General features: G+C 66.8%; 3 protein-coding genes across 5 annotated transcripts in view; 1 reads left to right on the top strand and 2 right to left on the bottom strand.

The window, feature by feature from the left end:
• The first annotated feature begins 261 nt into the window (after positions 1-261).
• MST1 (macrophage stimulating 1) lies at positions 262-5,183 on the top strand. The gene is made up of 18 exons (XM_059664718.1): positions 262-419; positions 1,344-1,491; positions 1,565-1,677; positions 1,757-1,871; positions 1,960-2,096; positions 2,175-2,295; positions 2,416-2,534; positions 2,799-2,967; positions 3,026-3,156; positions 3,240-3,342; positions 3,433-3,569; positions 3,670-3,705; positions 3,797-3,917; positions 4,054-4,131; positions 4,271-4,417; positions 4,497-4,603; positions 4,696-4,835; positions 4,950-5,183. The coding sequence occupies exons 1-18, from the start codon at positions 368-370 to the stop codon at positions 5,109-5,111; spliced, it is 2,136 nt and encodes a 711-aa protein (XP_059520701.1). The 5' UTR covers positions 262-367; the 3' UTR covers positions 5,112-5,183.
• A 322-nt stretch (positions 5,184-5,505) lies between these two features.
• Positions 5,506-14,515, bottom strand: APEH (acylaminoacyl-peptide hydrolase). The gene is made up of 22 exons (XM_059664717.1): positions 14,369-14,515; positions 14,161-14,293; positions 13,717-13,843; positions 13,302-13,395; positions 13,117-13,192; positions 12,879-13,036; positions 12,583-12,720; positions 12,407-12,498; positions 12,292-12,332; positions 12,089-12,210; positions 10,690-10,750; positions 9,526-9,623; positions 8,850-8,901; positions 8,096-8,184; positions 7,568-7,706; positions 7,073-7,156; positions 6,913-6,993; positions 6,504-6,592; positions 6,224-6,414; positions 6,035-6,137; positions 5,847-5,953; positions 5,506-5,767 (listed from the first exon to the last, which is right to left on the bottom strand). Exons 1-22 carry the CDS (start codon positions 14,378-14,380, stop codon positions 5,662-5,664), a joined length of 2,193 nt encoding a protein of 730 aa, XP_059520700.1. The 5' UTR covers positions 14,381-14,515; the 3' UTR covers positions 5,506-5,661.
• Positions 14,516-16,351: 1,836 nt separating this feature from the next.
• BSN (bassoon presynaptic cytomatrix protein) overlaps positions 16,352-21,757 on the bottom strand; it is a 58,318-nt gene continuing 52,912 nt past the window's right edge. For 2 of the 3 annotated variants that reach the window (XM_059664728.1, XM_059664726.1), the window contains exons 11-12: positions 21,290-21,390; positions 16,352-19,617 (exon numbers count right to left, since the gene is read on the bottom strand). The gene's annotated coding sequence lies outside the window, so the exon portion shown is untranslated. The remainder of the gene's footprint in view (positions 19,618-21,289; positions 21,391-21,757) is intronic. The other variant, XM_059664727.1, reaches the window with a different exon arrangement.

Consider the following 21,757-nt stretch of genomic DNA (forward strand, 5'->3'; position numbering starts at 1 on the left):
CATTCCCCACTTTCCAGAGGAAACGGGCTCAGGAAGGTGCCAGACCACTGCCTGGGGTCTGCAGCCCAGGCCTCTGGCGCCCGCTTCCCTTCAGAGCAGCCTGGGCGCCCCCACCCCGGGCACCTCAAGAGTCCCCAACACCTGCCCACTGCATAGCCTCCTAGGGGCCAGCTGTGCAGAGTGAGGGCCCTTGCCCCTCGCCCAGGGGGCCTGGCCCCACCCCTCTCCCGGTGACTGGGTCTCAGGTCAGGCCCCAGCAGGCCTGGACTAGGGGTGGGGAGCCAGAGCCACCAATCCTGGAGGGACAGGTTTCACAATTTCCCGGACGGGGCTGTGCTGGGTCACAGTGCAGCCTCCAGCTGGGAGGATGGGGTGGCTGCCACTCCTGCTCCTTCTGCTGCAGTGCCCATGGGCTCCTGGTGAGTGTGCCCACCCCCACCCCATCCCCATCTCCCTTCAGGACGAGGTCAGCCTCAGGCCTGTCCTGCTAGTCCAGCTAGAAGCTCACTTTCCGTGGGCACAGAGCACCAGGCGACCGTGGCTTCTGGCAAGAGCGGGGCGGCCCCGGGAATACGGGTACAGACCGCCTAGTCTAGCCGGCAGACATCTGCTGGGCATCCAGGCGGTGCTGGGACGGCTCAGATGCACGCATGCGGGCAGCCATCCCTCCCCAGCCTGACCTACCCTAGCACATGCCCTCGCGCTGGTGTGAGACCAGCCTTGGAGTCCGAATGCCCAGCTAGTGTGGTTGCGCCTCTGCCTGGCCAGTGTGACGGCTCTGGGCCTGGCACCCTCAGCTGAGCGATGAGGTGAAACAAGTTCCGTCGGGCCGACACCCTCCCCACGGCTCTCCTGGAATGCATGGCTCAGGTCTGGGCCTGGTGCAGCCTTGCCCACACAACAGTGATAACTCCCATGTCTGGGGCCTGCTTCTCCCGCCCTGAACAGGAGTCCGACCCTTGAATGTGTCCACAGAGTCCGGCCTGGAGCCTGGAGCCTGGAGCTTTTGTTGTTGTTGTTAACACTCATCAGAGGATATTTTTTCCATTGCTTTTCAGAGAGTGTGGAAGGGAGGGAAGGAGGGGGAGAGAGAGAAGCATCGGTGTGAGAGAGACACATCACTGGTTGCTTCCTGCAGGAGCCCTGACCAGGGGGTGGGGACCGAACCCAAAACTCATGTACGTGCCCTTGACCGGGAATTGAGCCCGCAACCCTTTCGTGCACAGGCAGACGCTCTAACCACTGAGCGTGTTGGCCAGGGTGAACTTTGTAGCCCTGATTCCCTGAATGAACACAGCCTAAGTGTGTTGATATGCATGACTGACATGCACCCCACCCTGCAGGGCAGCGCTCGCCTTTAAACGACTTCCAGGCGCTCCGGGGCACAGAGCTGCAGTACCTGCTGCACGCGGCGGGGCCCGGGCCGTGGCAAGAGGACGTGGCGGGTGCCGAGGAGTGTGCAGGGCGCTGTGAGCGCCTGCTGGACTGCAGGTGGGTGGCGACGGGGCCTAGAGAAGACTGAGGCAGCAGCACGGGGCCCCCGTGACCCTGTGCCTCCTTCCAGGGCCTTCCACTACAACATGAGCAGCCACGGCTGCCAGCTGCTGCCGTGGACCCAGGACTCGCCCAACACGCGGCTGCAGCGTTCAGGGCGCTGCGACCTTTACCAGAAGAAAGGTGCGGGGCTGAGGAGAAGGGTGGCTGGGACAGGGGTGCTGGGCCTCAGGCCTTGTTGACGGGGGGCTGTCACTCCCAGACTATGTGCGGGACTGTATCATGGACAATGGGGTCAAGTACCGGGGCACCAAGGCCATCACCAGGAGTGGCCTAACCTGCCAGCACTGGAGCCACAGGCACCCCAATGACCACAAGTGAGCCAGACCCTTCCGCCCTGTCCCTGCGGGTGGGCACCGGTCCCCCGCCCCCCGCACGCACTGTATTGCAGCTCTCCGCGCCCAGGTACATGCCCACACCCAAGAATGGCTTGGAGGAGAATTTCTGCCGCAACCCCGACGGCGACCCCAGAGGCCCCTGGTGCTACACGACAGACCCCGCTGTGCGCTTTCAGAGCTGCGGCATCAAGTCCTGCCGGGAGGGTAGGCGTCTCCGGGTCGAGCCTGGGCGGGAGGACCAGCCCCACACCCGTTCATAAACCCAGTGCCCTGTGTCTCCAGCCGCTTGCGTTTCGTGCAACGGTGAGAATTACCGCGGCGCAGTGGACCGCACCGAGTCGGGCCGCGAGTGTCAGCGCTGGGACCTGCAGCGCCCGCACCCGCACCGCTTTGAGCCGAGCAAGTAGGCGCGGGCGGGCGGGCTCGATGCCTCGGGGGCCAGGCTAGTAGGGGGCTCTGGACTCCAGGGGCCAGGCCTGGCCCGAGTCCCAAGGTCCTGTTCACGTCCGGCCTTGGCTCCCAGGTTCCCGGACAAAGACCTGGACGACAACTACTGCCGGAATCCCGACGGCTCGGAGCGGCCCTGGTGCTACACCACCGACCCGCAGGTGGAGCGAGAGTTCTGCGACATCCCCAGCTGCGGTAGGACCAGGCCCCGCCGGGAGGCGCCTGGGGGAGTGGGGGCGTGGCCTCGCTGGGAAGGGGGAGGAGCTGGGCACTGGGAAGTGGGGGCGTGGCCTCTCTGGGGAAGGGGAGGGGCTGGGCACTGGGAAGTGGGGGCGTGGCCAGGCTGGGGAAGGGGCTGGGGGTGATCTGGCAGGGGACCCTTGGAAGTGGGGTTGGGCCTCGCCCTTAGCCTGGGTCTCGGTTCTGGCTCGAGTTCCTACCGGCTTCGATTCATCCAAGGGCCCGAGGCGCAGCCGCGTCCAGAGGCTACGACGCTCAATTGCTTCCGCGGGAAGGGCGAGGGCTACCGGGGCACGGCCAACACCACCGCCGCGGGCGTGCCCTGCCAGCGCTGGGACGCGCAGAGCCCGCATCAGCACCGCTTCGCGCCCGAGAAATACGCGTGCAAGTGAGCTCCAGCCGAGGAGGCGCTGGGACCCACCACGCTGAGCGGAGCCACTGCCCAGGGACCTCAGGGAGAACTTCTGCCGAAACCCCGACGGCTCGGAGGCGCCCTGGTGCTTCACCACGCGGCCTGGCATGCGCATGGCCTTCTGCTACCAGATCCGGCGCTGCACCGACGACGTGCGCCCCGAGGGTAAGGCGCAGCGGGGGCTGGAGGCGCTGGCCGCAGGGCTCGGCGAGAAGCGGCTGACGGCAGCCTTCGCCTGTCCGCTGCAGACTGTTACTACGGCACCGGCGAGCAGTACCGCGGCCCGGTCAGCAAGACGCGGAAGGGCGTCCCGTGCCAGCTCTGGTCCGCGGACGCGCCGCACAAGTCGCAGTGAGTTGGTCGGCACATCCGGCCCGAACTCAGACGGGAGCCAGTCGGGGCGTTGGGTCCTGCTATGAACTGGCTCCCCTTCCCGCCCAGGTTCACTCCTTCCTCCGCCCCCCACGCGCACCTGGAGGAGAACTTCTGCAGGAACCCCGACGGGGACAGCCACGGGCCCTGGTGCTACACCACCGACGCGAGGATTCCCTTCGACTACTGTGCGCTGCGGCGCTGCGGTGAGCTGGGGTGACCGCCCTGCCGCTGCCCCACCCCCACTTCCCAACCCCCACCGCCTAAGGCTGGCTTCCTAAACGGGGTGAACATCGGCTCTTTCAGATGAGGACCAACCACCGTCCATCCTAGAGCCCCCAGGTACAGACGAACCAGGCGTGGGTGGGGGTGCCCGGCCTGTGCCTCCCACCCGCCCGCAGCAGGAGTCACATGGGGCCCATCCTGCCCCCAGACCAGGTGCTGTTTGAGAAGTGTGGCAAGAGGGTGCCCCGCCAGGACGAGCGTCCCTCCAGGCTGCGTGTGGTGGGGGGCCAGCCTGGGAACTCACCCTGGACAGTCAGCCTGCGCAACCGGTGAGGCCCCGGCTGAGGCTGTCTGTGCCCCTGGAGGGTGGGAACCTGTCCTGGCTCCAGAGGTTCTAGCTGAGAGGGGGCAGGTCCACTCCCGTGTCCGGCCTCACTGTTCCCTGTACTGACCCTCATCCTCCAGGCATGGCCAGCACTTCTGTGGGGGCTCCCTGGTGAAGGAGCAGTGGGTGCTGACTTCCCAGCAGTGCTTCCCCTCCTGGTGAGCCCCCCTGGGTTTGGGGTCCCGCCCAGTCCCAGCACCCGGCCTCATCTTCCCACTAGCCACCTTCCCCAGGCCAGCCAACAGGGGGGCCTCGGGCAGCGGACCATGAGTCCTGACTGAGCAGCTTGTCCACCAGCCATGAGCCTCTCGTGGGCTATGAGGTGTGGCTGGGCACCATGTTCCAGAACCCGCAGCCCCAGGAGCCAGGCCTGCAGCGGGTCCCAGTGGCCAAAATGGTGTGCGGGCCCTCCGACTCCCAGCTGCTTCTGCTCAAGCTGGAGAGGTGTGTGCCGAGTCTGGGGCAGTGAGGTGGGGCCGGGCCTCTCGGCCTCGGGCCCTGAGCACCCCCGTTTCTGCCGAAGACCCGTCACCCTGAACCAGCGCGTGGCCCTGATCTGCTTGCCCCCCGAGCAGTACGTGGTGCCTCCGGGGACCAAGTGTGAGATTGCAGGCTGGGGCGAGACCAGAGGTAAGACGGTGCGGGGTGCGGGGTGCGGGGCGCAGACCGCGGGGCGTGGTCCTACCCCAAGGCCTCCCTCCCTCCCGTTCCCTCCGCTGTAGGAACAGGGAACAACTCGGTCCTCAACGTGGCTCCGCTGAACGTCATCTCCAACCAGGAGTGCAACGTCAAGTACCGCGGGCGCGTGCAGGAGAACGAGATGTGCACCAAGGGGCTGCTGGCCCCTGTGGGTGCCTGTGAGGTGGGTGGCGGGCCCCGGCCACAGGGAGGGGATGGAAAACTGAACCTGCACTGGCTCATCTCCAGGGGACTGGTCCCTGCCTCGCGCAGGCCCTCACCCGGTCTCCCCCACCAGGGCGACTACGGGGGCCCGCTTGCCTGCTTCACCCATGACTGCTGGGTCCTGGAGGGAATCATAATCCCCAACCGCGTGTGCGCACGGCCCCGCTGGCCAGCCGTCTTCATTCGCGTCTCTGTGTTTGTGGACTGGATTTACAAGGTCATGCGGCTGGGCTAGGCCCGGCCTCGGTCCCCCTGTACTGGGGGGGACGGAGCCTCCTGTGGGACATAAAGCCACCTTTCCTCCTCACGCCGGGCTGTGCTTTAGTCTCTGCTTCCAGGGAATGAACCGGCAACTCCTCGCCCGGGCCTGGGGGCCCGGCCCGGCACCCCTCAGCCTGTGGCTGCTGTGGAAGGGCAGGACCTCCCAGGCCCCCACGTAAGGGTGGTGTAGGCAGTTGCCAGCCCAAGGGGCTGCAGCAGAGGGAGCTGGCCTGGGGGAGCCCCGCTGGCCAGGACAGCAGCGGGTGAATCCCTCACGGTGCCCTCCCCTCTCGCACGGAGGTAGATGAGGTCCCCGTGGCTGACGTCTCTGAACCCCCCGGCGGGGCTGGGCACAGAGGACCAGCCGGAACCAGACTGTCTTCATTTATTACAACCAGACAGCCCGCCTCTCGCTCGCCCAACCAGAGTCCAGAGCCCAGGATCCTCCCGCTGCTCTGCCAGACCCCGGGCTCTCCCAGAACCGAGGGCCGCCCCTGCCAACCGGCTGGCGCTGAGGCGGGCCTTCAGCTGCCCAGGTGCATGCGCAGCCAGAGCACGGCGTTCATGAGGCTGTCCGACTCCACCTCCACCTCAGACAGGGCGTGGGTGCTCTGGGGGTACAGCAGGAGCCTGTGGGGGGGGGCAGGAATGTTTGAAGTTGGGGGGCGTCCTCCCCTGCCCGCCAGCTTCCGGGCCGCCCGGCACTCACCGCACAGGCACGTTGCGGGTCTTGAGGGCACGGTAGTACTCTATGCCCTGCTTGAAGGGCACCCGCCGGTCCTTCTGGCCCAGCATCAGTAACAGCGGCGTCTTCACCTGGGGGTGAGGCTGAGGGTGAGCAGGGCCCAGGCTCTGCATGGGTGGCAGCACGCGGGGCGGGGGGGGGGGGCTGTGTACCCGAGGGGAGTACTTGAGGGGCGACCTGTCGAGCATCTCCGCCCACATGCTGAGGTCTGGCAGGCAGTCGCTGCTGTAGGAGAAGCCCGCCTCCACCACGCACCTGCGGGAGACCAAGCCCTGCAGCTCATGGGGGGCTCCGGGGGGTACGGGCTGGACGGGGCCAGGGCCGGGAGAGGGCACACCCACCAGTCGGGGATGTCCGTGGAGCCCAGCATGGAGGCGATGTTGATCACCGGGTTGCGGGCCACGCAGGCGCTGTACGTGTCCGGGTACTGACCGATCAGGTGGCAGGAGAGGAAGCCGCCGTGGGACCCGCCCATCAGGGCCACCCGGTCTTTGTCGAAGTGTTCCTCGCGGAGCACCTGCTCGACTGCAAACTACAGGGCGGGCGGAGCGCACCTCAACCCGCTGCCGGCCCCGCTGCGCGAGGGCACCCCCAGCCTCCTCGCCCCCCCAGCCCTGCTACCTGGACGTCCTTCACGTCCTGGTGGCCCACGTTGCCGGGGAGGGAGAGGATGCTGTCCTGGCCAAAGCCCGTGGAGCCACGATAGTTCACTGGAGGCCAGGAAGGGACCAGACAGGGTGGTCAAGGGACAGTCCCGCCCCCTGGACACTGTACCCCGTCTGTGAAGTGGCCTCGGGGCCCGCTGCACACTGCGGGGGGAGGGGCTGAGATGCGAGGCGGCTGCCCGTGAGCACTCCTTCCCTGGGCGTCCCCAGTGAGTCTCCGACCCCCTCGCCCTGGAGCCAGGCCGGCCCGGCAGCTCCTGGGGGTGGTTACCAGGTCGAGCTACAGAGACGCCTGCAGACTAGGGCGGTGCTTGTACAAACCAGGGCCCCCCGGCCCCCGCGGGAGCTGCGGGCCTGGCACTCACCCAGCAGCACGGCAAAGCCCATCTTGCACAGCATGGCTGGGAACAGCATCCAGGCGGTGACGAAGGAGGAATGGGGCCCCCCTGCGGGCGGGGAGCAGGGGGTGAAGAGCCAGCCAGGAGGGGTGGCGGGCGGGCAGGGGCTCTTAGGCCAGGTGCCTACCGTGGGGCATGACCACCATGGGCACCTGGGTCTTGTCGGGAGGGTTGCTGGGCTGCAGGAGGATTGCTTCAAAGTCAAGGCCAGCTGCGGGGAGAGGCGGCCGTCAGCAGGGCCGGCGGGGCTGCCCCAGGCAGGGCCTCGCTGCAGCTGCAGCACTGGGGCTGACCCCCAGAACAGGCCTGGCCACGGCCCCCACACGGCGACACGGACCCAGGAGCCCCTCCGCCAGGGCCGCGTTCAGGGCAGGTATGGTCACAGGCCGCGTAGGGGCCTGTCTTTGTGCCTTGGTTCCCCACCACAGGCGACTTGGCCTGGGGATTCCACGCTGACACCCAGAGCAGGTGCCCAGATGCCTGGACCCCGTCCTCCCCGCGGCTGTCCAGAGGGGAAGGGAAAGCCTCTCGGAGAGAATCCCAAGACCCCCCGAAGCCGGAGGCAGGAAAGGGGGGCAGACGCTGTGCCGGCAGCTGGGGAGGGGCCGCGCCCCGGGCTCACCATACTGCACGTTCTCCTGCTCCGGGGGTGGCTGCAGCACCCGGACGCCCCAGGAGATGTCAGGAATGGGCTCGGCCTCCTCCAGGGACACCCACACCACTGACCGTTCCTTCCCCGGGGGAGGCAGGAACCCAACTTTCTGCCAAGGGGAAATGGTGTGTCTGTCATGGGGCCTGGCTGCCTCCCTGCCCATCACCTCTGCCCGGGGGGGCGGGGGGGAAGCTCTCTCAACGCTGAGCCGTTGCCCCCTCCAGCGGGTGTGGCACGGACGCCCACCGTGGGCTGGTCATACAAAGGCACGCACACCCCTCGGCTTCCTTCGAGGTGCTGTCTCCCTGCGCTCTGTTCAGCCAGAGGCCGGGGCGCGGCCCCAGGAGCCCGTTCTGTGCAGGGCAGACCCAGCGGGCAGTTTGTGGACCCCCTGGCCTCCCACCTGCTGACCAGCACAGACTCCGGCCGGTGCTCTGACCCGGAGCTCTGCCTGCACAGACCCTCTTCCCGGCCTGGCCTGGGGCCACCAGCACTCACCAGGCTCGGGGGCAGGCTGGGCGTGGAGAACTGTGCCACCATGAGGTCCCGGTCCATCGTGAGCAGCTTCCAGCTCCCTCCTAACCCCCCTGCAGAAGGCAGATGCCACTCAGCACCCACAGGGCCGCCTTCCCACCCCTGCCCTGGGAAGCGTGGGTGCCCACCCGGGACCGTCCCAGACCCCCAAGCGCACGGTCCTGGGCGAGCCTCCTGCTCAGTCTGCTGCTGGTTATCAGACACGGGCTGTGCCCGGGGGCGGCTCGACCTGGGACACCCGGACCCCACGGCACGCCCGTCCCCACTCGAGCGCAGCCAGGCCGGGGCCGGGGGTGAGATCCTGGCCAGGGGTCCGAGGAGGGCCCTGAGCAGGGCCTTATGGTGAGGTGCAGCGGGACGAGACCCCGGAAGCTTGGAGGAGTGAGTCAGGTCGGGGCAGAAGGGCTGGAGGGCAGGTCACCAGTGGTTGTAAGAGGAAGAGGAGGGCGCCAGCAGGGCGTCCCCTGGGGCTGGTGGCAGGCGGCCCGTGCCTAAGGGCTGCGGAGGCTGAGCAGCAGGGTGGGGCCGCTCTGAGGCGGGCAGGACACGGAGCCGAGGGGAGCGGGGGAGGCAGGCATTTGGCTGGTCAGGGTCCTCGTGACACTGGCAGTAAAGGCTGCAGGACACTCGGTGGCACAGGGGCCGAGGGCCACCGCTGCCCGAGCGCAAGCCCCAGTCCCACCCCTGGCCTGGCTGGCCCGCTCGGCCCCCCACTCACCAGCCGTCAGGGAGGTCACAGTGCCCACCTGGGTGTCCACAGCAAATAGGTCCTGAGCAGAAAGGAGCCACGTGTGGCCTCATGTCCCAGGGCCCTGTGGGTCCACCCCGCCCCCCACCTTCTCCCCTCAGGGAGCCTGAGCCAGGCCAGGGCTGTGAGCAACTGTGACGGCTACTCAGGACAGGAGGGAGCGGCCTGAGGCACTGAGTTCAAATCCTAGCCCGTCACAACGTGCAAGTGACCCTCGCAGTGTGAGGGCTGCCTCTGAGCCAGAATGCGGACCACATGGTATCACACCCAACGGGCCTGGCACACCGCCTGGGAGAAGGCCTCTGCCCCCCATCACTCCCCATACAGGGTTTAGGGCCCCCCAGTGCCAGCCCCCTTGTCCCGAGCCGGCGATGCCTGGGGGAGGGGTGCAGCTGTGTCGTGGAGGACGAAGGCCAGGGAAGCGGTCGTGGCTGCTATAGGGCACCACGACCGAGGACGGCACCGGGACCACCAGGGCAGCCAGAGCCCCAAGGACAAGTGGAGCCAGGACGGGCCAGCAGGGCCTTAGGGGCGGGCGAGGCCTGGTAGCCGGGACTGCAGCCGGCGGTGAGCAGACGCGGGGCCCTAGGCCCAGGGGCCCGGGGGTGGGTCATGGCCGCTTCTCAGCACAGTCAGGGCCCCTCACCTGTTGGCTGCGCTGAGCAGAGTCGAAAACCACTCGCTGGCTGTCCGCTGACCAGCACCCCAGCGGCAGGTGGCTGCAGTAGATGCCAGAGAAGCTCTCTGCGGAGACAGGAGCAGGGCTGCGTCCAGGAGTGCGGGGGGAGGTGGGGTCAGGCTGGCTGCTGGGGAGCACCCCCGACGGAGGAGGGCAAGGAGCGTTGGGGGGGGCGGGCGCGGAAGACAGGGTCTCTGAAGGCCCAAGGCAGAGCTCAGGGGCCTCTGGGAACGGCGGGCGCTCTGAGGAAATGCCGGCTTTCCGGCGACCTGCTCCTACGGCGCCAGGTGAGCAGGGCCTGGCAGAGGGGGCGGAGGAACCCTGCTCTTTTTAAAATGTTGCTGACTTCAGAGAGGAAGGGAGAGGGAGACAGACATCAGGATGGGCGAGAAGCATGGATCGGCTCCTGCACGCCCCCCACTGGGGATGGAGCCCACAACCCGGGCCTGTGCCCCGACCGGGACTCAAACCGCGACCTCCTGGCTCATGGGTGGACGCTCAACCCGAGCCCCGCCGCCAGGCAATCCTGCTCTTTATCATCATCACTCATTTAACCCGCACGTTATCAATGCCGCGAGGAAGGCAGGGTGCCCGCCCTCCACGGATGGAGACAGGGAAGCCCAGGGAGGTCAGGGCACTGGATAAGGTGCAGGCACCCAGCTGCGTCCCTGCAGCCAGAGGGGAGGAAAGGCACCCTTGCCCACTGGGCGCCTGGACTGACCGGCGGCCTGAGAAGACGCTCACCGCTCACGCCCTGGGGTGGCCCAGGGTCCCAAGGAGACTGAGCACCGGGACTGTGACGGAGCCTGTCGGCCCAGAGCACCCTCCCAGGCGCCTGCTGATGGAGGGCTGGGGCGGGGCGGGGGGTGGGACAAGGCGGCCCCAGTGCAGGTTCTGGGAGTCCGGAAGGAGCAGCGGCTCCAGGCAGCCGCTGGGAAACCCGGAGAATTTCACTGGGAGCTGCAGCCGGGCACACCATCCCTCCCCTCCGCCCCGGCAGCATGACCACCGGACCCTTCCCATGGCGCCGGCCCCGCTCCCCTGGAGGCTGCACGTGGGCTGGCCCCGCAGGGGTGGCGGACGCAGGAAAATGCCGCAGGCGCCGCCAACCCCTGGCCACAAGCCCCTTACCTCCCAGCTGGCGCGGCACCACGTCCACCACCACCGAGGTGACCTTGGTATACCAGTCGTACTGCAAGGGGACACAGGGTTAGGCCGGGGACTGGCGGTGCCTCAGGGCACGGAGCTCAGCGCCAAGCCTCTCTGGGGTGACCCTGGGAAGGGAGGGGGCCCGGGAGGAGCTATGTGCCTCCTTCCTGGTGCGCTGGGCCACGGTCTGGAGTGGCCTGACTCCCAATCTCCCTGGGGCCCAGAGCTCTTCTTGGGCAAGAGCCTCATAACGCAGCCCCTCGCAGAGCCTGCCACGTGCCACTGGCAAAGGGCGGGCTCCTGCACCGAGCTCGCTCTCCTCGCTCTCCAGGCGCGAGTCTCCATCGAGCACAGCCCTCCGGTGCCCTCCATCCAGCGGCACTGACAGCCCCAGCCTGGGGCCCTGCCTCAGAGGACGGGCAGGACTCAGCCACCCCTCCACCCGGGACAGGAGGCCCACGAGGGGCCGTGGGGAGGCGAGGCTGGACTTCAGCGCCTCCCCCATCCTGCCGGGAGCCGGTCCATCCTTGCTGTTTCAAGGGACCTGGCATATATGGCAGACACTGTTCTTAATATGTTTGCTCACCTCTTGGTACTATGTGTTTTAACCAAGGTCACCTCTCTGAGAAAGGTTGTTTCCCCAGGTAGGGATTTTCCCCTGAAGTTAGGGAGGGAATAAAACCCCTTAACTAAGTGCCAGGCGGGTAATTAATCACTTTAACTACGAACAATCATGCTTAAGCTACATAATCTTTACTCCCTCGAATGGAGATAAGAAACGCCCTAACCTTTGGAATAGAGATAGGATTGGAATCAACTGGTATAAATACAGATGTAACAAGACAACTGGACAGACAGAACCTACACACAGAACCTAGACAGAACCTAGAGACAGAAGAACTTCGCTGGAGAGAACATGGCAAAAGATCCTGGACAGAAATTGGCCACAGAACCTAGAGACAGAACCTAGCGAGAGAACCTGGCTGAAGAACATAGAGACAGAACCTGGCTACAGAACCTGGATAGAACATGGCAAGAGAACCTGACTAGAACCTGGTGACTAAACCTGGCTGGAGAACCTGGACAGAACCTGGCTACAGAACCTGGCTGGAGAACCTGACTGGAGAACCTAGCAAGAGAACATGGACACAGAACCTGGCCGGAGATCCTAACCAGAATTTCGCTGGAGATCTAGACCAGAACTTGGCTGGAGATCCTGGCTAGAGATCCTGGCTAGGCTGCTGATCAACTGAACACTGTCTCCGTGTCATTCCTTCTTCGCCGACTCCGTCCACACCTTTGGGGACCCCTGGACCTGCTGGGGTTGGACCCCAGCACCATCCCATCCTCTTACACACGGCCCCGCCCACCTCCAGCTCACCAGGCACAGTTGGCTACACTGATGGTGGGGGACCAGCGACGGGTACTGCAGGTAGACGATGCGGCACAGGTCTGGGCTCAGCCGGGGAGAGGAGACAGCCAGGGAGCCATCCGACAAGAGCTCTGGGCCAGACGGAAGCGGGAGCGTCACGCGGCCGGGCCGGGCCGGGCGGGTCGGTACAGCTCAGGGGGCCCCGCACTTACCACACTTGCCCCCTGTGAGGTCCACGTAGTACAGGGCTGACCTGAAACCAGCAGAGACGCTCGGCTTCAGGGGCGGCCTGCGCCCCAGCCCCTCCCAGCCCTGCCCCCGCCTCACCTGCGGTTGGTGCAGAAGCGGACTCCCAGCCGGAAGGGCTCGTGCTGCCATCCCACGAACACCACGCCCGTGTCTCCCGGGGCCCAGAAGGCCTGTGGGCAAGGCCCCGGGGCAGGGTGAGCAGGGGCCGCTCAGGTAGGCCCCGCCCCAGACGCGGAGGGCGGCGAGGGGCTCACCTGTCCGGGGGACACGCTCTCAGGGACGCCCTCGAGCACAGAGATGTTGCCGCTCTCGAAGTCCAGCACGCAGAGCACCGGGGTGCTTTTGGAAGCCATGCTTTCTCCCCAGTCTTCATAGAACACAAACTGGTCCCCCTGAGAACACAAGACACTCAGCGCCGGCCTGCCTTGGCAGGGCCAGCCCTGCCCCCGAAGCCAGTGCCTCCCAGTTCTGCAAGGTGCAGGGTGGGCAGGCGCGCACGGAGCCCGGGGCTGCCCCGAGGGCCTCCCGGACTGGCCGCGGCCCTGAGCACCTTGATGGCCTGGTCTGGCTTCTTGGGCTCGGCCATGTCGTCACCACTGGCGTCCAGGGCTTTGGTCTGAAAGAAGGACTCGGTCTTGGGGCGCTTCTTCTCTGCCACATACAACAGGTGCGTCTCCGAGTGCGACCAGGACAGGCAGCCAAAGCAGTCTGGGCGAGAGGGCCGGTCAGGGGGGCCCGGGCGGCGGCCGCCCCTCTGCCCACCCCGCCTGCCGCCGCCGGCGCCTCACCGTCCTCGTACACTGGCCCGTGTTTCTCCAGCGCCGACAGGTTGAAGCTCTTTAGCTTCCGGTTCTTCTCCCAGACCTGGGGACATCGGGCATCAGGCTGCCTGCGCCCCAGCAGAGCCTGACACACAGGCGGAGCCCCACTGCCCACCCCTGTGCCCCCAAGGCCCCGGCTGCCCCGCGCCCACCTCCAGGAACTGCTTCTCCTCCCCGGCGCCCGCGGTCCCCGCCTTGCGCAGCACGGCCTTCATGGCGCCTGAAGGAGACTCCCTGCTCAGCAGCCTGAGGAAGACACGGGGGGCAGGTCAGGGTCACCCCCACCCCACATGGCCCGGACAGGCCACAGCCTCTTAGACAGGATGCTGGGGGCCTTGGCCCACACCCACCTGGCAGCCAGCCCTTCCAGCCCCACCGCGGCCGCTGGCCTGGCCTGGCCGCTCCGCCCCGGCCTCCCTGAGCCGCCACGGGCCCATGTCTGGGGCAAACGCCAGTCTTATCAGGGCCTGTCAGGGCGCAGGGTGCCCCCAGGGGCAAAACCTGGCTCCCGTCGGCCCTGCCCGCACCCGCAGGCCCGGGCCTCGCCCGGCTTCCTCCCGCACTTACTCCCCCCGGGTCTCCACACTGTTGCCCGCAGGCCCCGCAAACACCACCGCGTCCGCATCGTGGAACACCAGGTACTGGCGGCAGAACCGGATGTTCTCCATGCGCTCCAGGTCCCTCTGGGTCCACTCTGCGAGGAGAGGCAGGGGCTGCTCAAGGGGCCGCCCCGCAGGCTCCGGCCGCCGCCAGGAAGGCCCGCGCCCCATCTGCCTCCGGACGCGCAGGTGCAGGGCCGGCCTCCTGGCGACACCCCGAGGCTCCGGCACCCACCCACCCACGGGGCGCCCGGCTCCAGGCCCCCGCCTGCACCAGGCCTGGGTCTGCGGCCCCCGCTCAGCCCGGCACTCGGGGCGGCGCTGAGGCCGTGTGTGCACCCCCTCGCCCCGCACCCGTGGGCGCTGCCCCGCAGCCCGCCCTGCACCCCCTCCCGCTCCCCTCCGCGCCCACCGGTGTGCACCGTCCGGTAGCGGCCCCCGTACTGCGTGGTGACCTCGGGGCCCAGGCAGGCGGCGCTCAGCGCGGGCTGGCGGCTCAGCGCCCGGTACAGCGCCGCCGCCTCCGCGGGCTCGCTCAGCAACACCTGCGCGGGGGACACAGCAGGGTCAGGCCCGGCCCGCGCTGCGGGGGCCGCGCGAACCGGGGGCCGAGCCCTCACCTGCCGCTCCATGACCGCCGGCGCCGCCGCGGGGAGGCGGGGCGAGCGGCGCCCGGAAGTGAGGCTGGGGGGCGGAGCCCGGAGGAGCCCCCGAAATCCGCGCCGCCCGGCCTCCCGGGAGGAGGGGCGGGACCTCCGACGAGTGGGCGGGGCCTTTCGCGGAGGGGCGTGGCCTCGATGGTCGGGGGCGGGGCCCCAGACGCAGAGCCGGGGACCCGAGGGGGCGTCCTGGGCGGGACCCCGAGGAGAGGAGCGGCTTTCAGGGGCGCGCAGGGCTGGTGGGAGGGGGGTCGGCCACGGGGTCTCCAGGAGAGGGGGTGCCTGTGGGAGCCACGCAGGAGGGTCGGCCGGCCGGGCGGGGCCGGTCATCGGCGGGGTGCGAGCCGCCTGCCCCCAGGAACCTCCCGCTCTGGGCTGCCGGTGGGTCCCTCCTGGTACAACATGGGCGAACCCGGACAGCGCCAGGCCTGGCCTGGGCGGGGCTCGCAGAGCGCTGGGGTGCAGAGCGCTGGGGTGCGGGCCAAAGGGCGGGCTGCTGAGCCCTCGGGGTGTCGTTATCAGCCACCAGGCCCGCCCCGCGAGCTATCGGTCCCTTCAGCCCTCACCCACCCCACTCAGTGACGCCTGCCTCCCCGGCCGCAGTCCAAGCTCTTGGGTGCAGAGGACCTGGTGGGGTCCAGCTCACCCAGAGCCGGAGAGCTGCCTGTGGCCCAGGACCGAGCGGCTCTGGTGGCCAAAGGGGGGCGTGAGGGGCTGGGCAGCAGCTGGGCCAGCAGGGATGTCCCTTCTCCTTGTGCCCTGAGCCTGGCTGGTCTCCCACACCCCAGGGCCCTGGCTCCGTGCCCTGCCCTGCCTTTGGCTGCAATCCGCCCGCCTTCCCCATCAGTCACATCAGCTCCTTCAGGAAAAACAGTCCTCATGCCGGAGGCCGCTGGCACTGCGAGCAAACCAGGCAGGACCGGGACAGGAAGAGTGGCCCGGCCGCCAGTGGGGTGGGAGGTTGGCGACTGCGAGGTTCCTCCAGCGGTGTTTGTACCAGGACAGCGGGACACGGTGCCTGTCCACGGGGCTGTGCAGTGGACCCGCTGGAGAGGCCAGGCTCAGCTCTCTGCAGGCTGGGCCCCGGGGGTGGCCACCCAAGTACCTGGGTGAACATGCAGAAACAAATGGGAGGAGCTCGCCTTCCAACTTCTGTGTAAAATGACCAGGAAGAGTCCCAGCTGGCGTGCTCCGTGGATAGGGCATCGGCTGTGGACTGAAGGGACCCGGGTTCTATTCCCGTCGGGGGCACAGGCCCAGGTTGTGGGCTCGATCCGCAGTGGGGGGGCGTGCAGGAGGCAGCCGATCAATGATTCTCTCTCATCATTGATGTTTCTGTCTCTCTCTCCCTCTCCTTTCCTCTCTGAAATAAATAAATATTTTTTAAAAAATAAAATGAAAAAGAATAGAAAAATACAAACAAGGACATGCATCAAGGTGCTAACCTGGGGAGGGGCGGAAGGCCAGAGGCCAGGGTGAGCCTCTCTTTGTTGATCTGTGGTCTTAAAGTTGCCTAGCAACGCTGGGCTCCTTCGGTAAGGTTAGCCCATCTTCTGGGGCAGGGCTGAGGTCTGGCAGCCCCTGAGTTTGGGGGCTGGGGCAGACACAGCCAGGCAGGCGGGTGTAGGACCTGTTGGCGGCATCAGGGGGCAGCACCTGCTCGCCCGGCTCCCTGGAACCAGGGCCCAGAAAGTGGTTTGTGCAGCCTGGACACTGGGCACAGGCGGAGGAGGCACCACCTCCAGGGCCAAGCTTGAGACCTGCCCGGGGCGCCTCAGTGGGGGCTGCGACGTGGTGCACAGCGCGTGGCCTTGGCCCTGCCTGGCTGGCACCTGCGCACGCTGCCCATTCACGCTTCTCCGCGGACAGGACTGTCGCGAGCTGGGGGATGCGCTCCTAGGCTGAGCCTCCCCCGGCAGAAACCACCCCGAGACAGTCTGCAGGTTGTGGATATCAAGTCCTTTATTCTGATGCCACAGTTACCTCGTCACAGCACAGGGGAGGGACACGGAAGTAGCACGAGTTCTCACGGGCACGGAGGACGCACACACTTCACAAGGTCATGTGGAGGGCTCGGTCATTGCACTTACAACTGTAAACTTGTTTGAGTGACTGTACAGCACTCCCCCCCTCAGATAAAGAAGGAGAGAAAGAAAGGGGGGGAGGGACTGAAGGGAAGGAGTGGGGGAGGAGGGAGGCAGCCAGCAGGGGCGAGGGTGGGCGGCCCCAGCCAGGGCACCGCACCTGCAGGGGGCTGACAGGGTCAGAAGCTGGAGGCGGACACACACACCCACTCACACCGGGTCACATGCACGCACGGTGTCACCACTTCCACGGCTCTCAGGGGGCAGGCTGGGTGCCCAGGGAGACGGGTGACATCTCTGAGGAGTTTCAGTTGACCAGGCCTGTCACTCTGACCCTGTCGAGTCCACGATGACACCTATTTACAAAGTGGGGGAGGGGATACAGGGCGGGCGGGGCCAGGCTGCCATGCTGCCCTCAGCACAGCTGAGACCTCGCTCTCCCCGGACGGAGCAGATGGCGGGGAGGGGGTGTCGCTGTGAAATGAATCCCTTGCTTCTGACACTGGGCGGCCGGTATGCAGAGGCCTGGACGGCGTCCTAGGGACCCTTTCCTGTTGGAGATATGCCCGGGGCTCCCTATTGCCCACGGCCCCGAGTGCTGGTCCCTTAGCATCCACAGGGCCAGGACGCCTGTGCCGAGGCCTGCTCCAGCCGCCTTCACAGGAGTGAAGGCACAGGTGTGACCTGTGCGTCCGCTGGGGATGGAAGGGACAGATGTCAGACCTTTCAAACTCGGAGGGCTCGGCCAGAAGGAAATTTGCTGAAAAGTTAGCATGTCAGAGCCTGAGGCCGGGTCTGATGGAGCCGCCTGCAGCCACCTGCCTGCTCCTGCCCACCCCCGGCTTCAGTGGCAGGAGAGCTGCTGTGGGACCCCAGTACCCAGCTGGCCCTGGGCGGTCAGAGGTGATGGAGGTGGCCCCCCTCAGCCCTTGCTCAGGTCGCCGCCCGGAGCCCAGGCCTGGTCTCAGAGGAGGCAAGTGCCATGGGATGCGTGAGGCCCAAATCCTGGAGGACCGGGGTCTCAGGCCCAACACAGAGGTTGACACCTCCCATCCCCCCCGAAGCGGCCAGGATCCCTCTGAAGGGCCGTGTAGACCTTATGGGAAGCATGGAAATGTGGACCCTGAGAAATGCATGGTGCAAACCAGAGCGCGGAGGGGCCGGGCCGGGGCGGCAGCCACCCTGCCGGCTCCTGGCTCAGTGGCAGGGACGCAGCGATGAGGGTGGCAGGAGTGCAGGTCCTGGGGACAGAGGCAGAAGGCCTCAAGGTTTGCCATGAAGCCTCCCAAGACACTGGGCTTGCAGCCGCTGCCTATGGGGGCACCTGCTCGGTCCGAGATGACCTTTTCAGCTGCCCTCGCCACGAGGGCCTGATGTCCAGCTCTCCTGAGCACCCTTTGACCCCTGGAGCCACCTCCTGGCTCACAGACCTCTGCGCCTCCAGCCACAGGGGAGGGGCCTGGAGCAGACAGCCAGGGCCTGGGGCCCTAGGACACAGCCAGGCCCTGCCCTGGGCCTGTCAGGCCACAGACATAGCCCAGCTCTGCCCCCGAGGGTAGGGGTGGCCGGATGCCTCTGGCTCAAGGCTGGGTGAGGGGAGCCTTCTGAATGCTCCCGCACACCCCCCCTGAGCAGGCCTCGCCGTGTCCACCGAGACCTCTCGCCCGCCATCTTGGCGAGCTCCGCACCCCGGCAGGCCCCTGCTCGCTCGTGCACAGGCAGCGGACGCTCCTGAAGGGGAGGTTCTGAGGCAACAAGGACTCCAAGCAAGAGGGTCGGGCATTGAAAATGGGTGAGAGCGTGCAAAGAGGCTGCGAGCGCATGCTCCATGGGGCAGCGACTCGCCGTCAGCGCCGGCCACGGGTCAAACATGCCACAGACAGAGCCACGGGGGAGCGGGCGGCAGGAGGGGTCTGATATGAGCATATCTACCCAGTTTCTCAATTGCATGTTTGCAATGAACTCCTTATACATAACATGGAATTTATTAAATATTAACAGTTGTCTTTGAGGGTTTCTATTTCATTGCATAGAACGTTAGAGATGAGACTGTGGCTGTGCCCAAGAGACAGAAAGTCCCCGAGGGCAGGGCCTGGGAGGGCGGCCGCCCAGTCCACCAGGTGGGTGGAGGGAGCCACACTCCCCAGTCCAGGGCGCTGGGTCCGCCCCGGCCAGAAGTCTGGCCCCTGCTGAGAGCCGCCCTGGTGATGGCTTAAGAAGGACTGGATTGCACAGTAAACAGGCGGCGGGCTCCCGAGCCTCGCCCGGGGTGTGCTCTGGGCGGCCTGCTGCCCACTATTGCTTCGGAGTCAGCCTCCTCCCTGTGCTGAGCAGGGACTGAGCAGTGAGGGGCCAAACCGTCCGTCACGGAGGGGTGGAGAGAGGGGAGTCCAGGGGTGAGCAAAGGAGAGGCGGAGGGAGAAGGGGAAACCAAAGAAGATGTTCGTGAGGTATACACGTAAACCAACTGAAATGTTAAGGCTGCTCTCGAAATCAAAGGAAACCCCCAGGCGTGAGGGGGGGGAGCCAGCTGTCGAGACGATGGCGGTGCCCGGGAGCGATGGCTGGGGAATGGCTTTGAGATGGCGGCCCGCGCGGGCACTGCCACCGTGGGCTGCGGGAGCCTCAGCCAGGGCCCACGCTGCATTTCGGTGCTATGGCCTCTGGTTCCAGCAAGGAGACAGTGTTAGGTCCTAGTGTTTGTCAAGTCCTCCCGACCCGCGACAGCACGGAAGTCTGCTCCGATGTCACCGGAGGGCAGGCTGCGGGGCAGGGCCCTGCGGCTGCAGAGGGAGGTGGGCCAGCTGGAATGTGGAGGAAACGGCGGGGCCCAGCTCTCAGTCCCAGGCTGTGGAAGAACTTCTGGCCGCGTGGAGGGAGGCAGCGTCTGTGGGAAAGGCAGCGTGAGCCAACTCTGTGTATAACGCATGGGAAGCCGCTGGCCAGGCCGCAGGGTCTGCAAAGAGGCTCTTCCCTCCCCGGCCTGAAAGCGGCGCCCAGGAGAGCAGGGGCTCCGGAAAGTCAAGCAGGGGTCCGGCAGGTGGTCCCACTTGTCCAGCGGAGGCCGCCCACCATGTCCGTCCCTCCGGCGAGTCTGGGAGCCAAGGGTGCGCCAGATTGTAGATGCTTGGAGGCGGGAAGGAGGGAGGCAGGAAGGAAGGAAGGAGGGAGGCGGGAAGGAGGGAGGCGGTTAGGAAGGAAAGAGGATTTTGTCAAGAGCTGTGGACAGCTGCTTCCCACCCGCGCTCTCAGCCGCCTGCCACACGCCATGGCCTCCTCCCCACTCAGGCTCCCACCCGAGGCTGGGGGATGGGTGCCGGCCACTTTGAGTCAGAGACGGACGGACAGGAAGAAGCAGGGTCAGGTGGGCCCGAAGGGATGCTCCTGTAACACGGCCGCTGCTCTTTGCTCAGCGTCAGAGGAGGGAGTGGGGTTTGTTGACATGGCAGCCTCTCCAGCCACCAGGACACGGCCTCGCACAGCAGCGCTGCCTGCTCGCCCCCCGTCAGCCGAATGCAGAGCTGGCGGGAGACCCCTGTGACAGCAGTGAGCAGCTCAGCGGCCCACCCACGTCATGTGGCAGGACACAGAATCAAGCCACGCCCGGCGTTCCTGTCCCTTCCCAGGGACAGAGCTCCAGCCCTAAACCCAATGGGCACGGCCAGGAACCTGGCCACGCTGCCCTCGCCTCCGCGCGGCTCCTGATGTCACAGGTGCTGCAGGCCGCTCGAGGAGTCACCCGGCTGAGCAGGAGAGGGGCAGGGAGCCCGTGTCGTGGGGTGAAGGCAGGCAGAGCTCTGGGGGTGCTGCTCTGTGGCTACTGGAATTAGGATACGGGCCAGGCTCTTCACTTTGGTCGCCCCCCCCCCCCAGGCGCCCGCCCCCAGCCTCACCCGCACCCTCTCCCCCCAGGCTAGGGCTCGGGCGTGCTGGCTGCTGGTCCAGGCCCACCTGTTGCCTAGGCACCGGATGCTGTTCCCCTGCACCGGCCCAGCCCCCTCTCGGTCTCCCTCGCCCTGACCACTGTCTCTAGGGCAGACCCTTCTGCCCCGACTTCATGGGCTCAGCGCGTGTTGTCGCTTCAGAAACCACCATTTGGACCTAACTTTCACCTTGAACCTTCTGTCCTCTGTCCCACTCAATGGACTGTCAGCTTCTGAGTGCGGGGACGTGGTTCTGGCCCCGCAGTGTCCGCAGCACGGGAGCAGGCCCGGCCCCTGCCTAGGGCTGGCGAACCATTTCCGGAATAACTGAGTGAGGGGGTGAAAGGCTGGCCTTCCCCTCCCGTCCCCCTGCTCCTCCAGAGGCAGGCAGCCCCTCGAGCCCACCCAGCGCCTTCCCACGGCAGGCCTGGCGCAGGGCCCTCTGACTTCTCGCTGCCCTCCTGGCCCTGCCGCCCACGCCCGCCCACAGGAGAAGCACTGGGCCTCTGTGCCCAGCCTGGGAGCGGAGAGGAGGCGGGGGAGGCCGGTCCACGGCTGCAGGCGGGGCTGGCAGTGCACAGAGCGGCACCACGGGCCAGACCCTCCTTGCCATCCCGCATGCCATGCCTCTCCTCGCCAGCGGCAGGGCCACGCCAGGGGGAGGCCCCCACCCCACCTGGGCCCTCTCTCGCCCCCGGGCTGACCTGGGCTGGGACAGAGCCTACACGTCCGGGACCTCCCTCCTCTGGCCTTTCCCGTCTCCCCCACTCACTCTGTTCTGCAGCGACAGTGTATGACCTCAAGCTCGGTGTCTCCGTCACACGCAGGCACTGGGCCTGACCCTCCGCCCCGCCCGCCCTGGTCCCCACACTCACTGTTATACGCAGAGTCCAGAGCTGCGCCCAGGCCTCGGACTCCAGAGGTTTTTCCACAACAACGACACCACCTCCCTCCATCTCATCGAGAGCCTGAGAGCCTACGGAGCGCGTGGAGGTTGGGAGGAGCCGCATCCCAGCCCCACCCAACGCCCACTCCTCGCTGGGAGAGCCCTGGGAGCAGGGGTGCTGGAGAAGGACAGGGATGGGCGCCCCGCTGCCCTTTGCTGGGACCGTGTGGGGCGCAGGGACTTGCTGAGCCAGCCTGTGTTGGGGCCTCTGGGGACAGGGTCCCTCCTGTCCCTCCTTCTCCTCCTCCCCCCACACTCAGAAGAGGGGGCCCTGCGGCTCTGGCCACATCACCTCCCGCTGAAGCCCAGACTCCGCCCCCCAGGACCCCAAGACCCCAGGACCCCAGGACCCCAGGACCTAGAGCGGGTGAGCCCCTTCGGGCCGTGCGGGGAGGGA

Source organism: Myotis daubentonii, chromosome 14 (assembly GCF_963259705.1).
Source record: "Myotis daubentonii chromosome 14, mMyoDau2.1, whole genome shotgun sequence".
In the NCBI taxonomy this organism is placed as follows: Eukaryota; Metazoa; Chordata; class Mammalia; order Chiroptera; family Vespertilionidae; genus Myotis; species Myotis daubentonii.

Excerpts from the sequence above, each read along its gene's own strand:
- MST1 (XM_059664718.1), top strand. The coding sequence starts at position 368 with ATGGGGTGGCTGCCACTCCTGCTCCTTCTGCTGCAGTGCCCATGGGCT. Across the intron at positions 420-1,343 it reads GCAGTGCCCATGGGCTCCTG|GGCAGCGCTCGCCTTTAAAC; the intron begins GTGAGTGTGCCC and ends CCCACCCTGCAG. Across the intron at positions 2,968-3,025 it reads CCCGAGAAATACGCGTGCAA|GGACCTCAGGGAGAACTTCT; the intron begins GTGAGCTCCAGC and ends GCCACTGCCCAG.
- APEH (XM_059664717.1), bottom strand. Across the intron at positions 12,211-12,291 it reads CCTCACAGGGGGCAAGTGTG|AGCTCTTGTCGGATGGCTCC; the intron begins GTAAGTGCGGGG and ends CGTCTGGCCCAG. Across the intron at positions 8,902-9,525 it reads CTGCTCAGCGCAGCCAACAG|GACCTATTTGCTGTGGACAC; the intron begins GTGAGGGGCCCT and ends CTTTCTGCTCAG.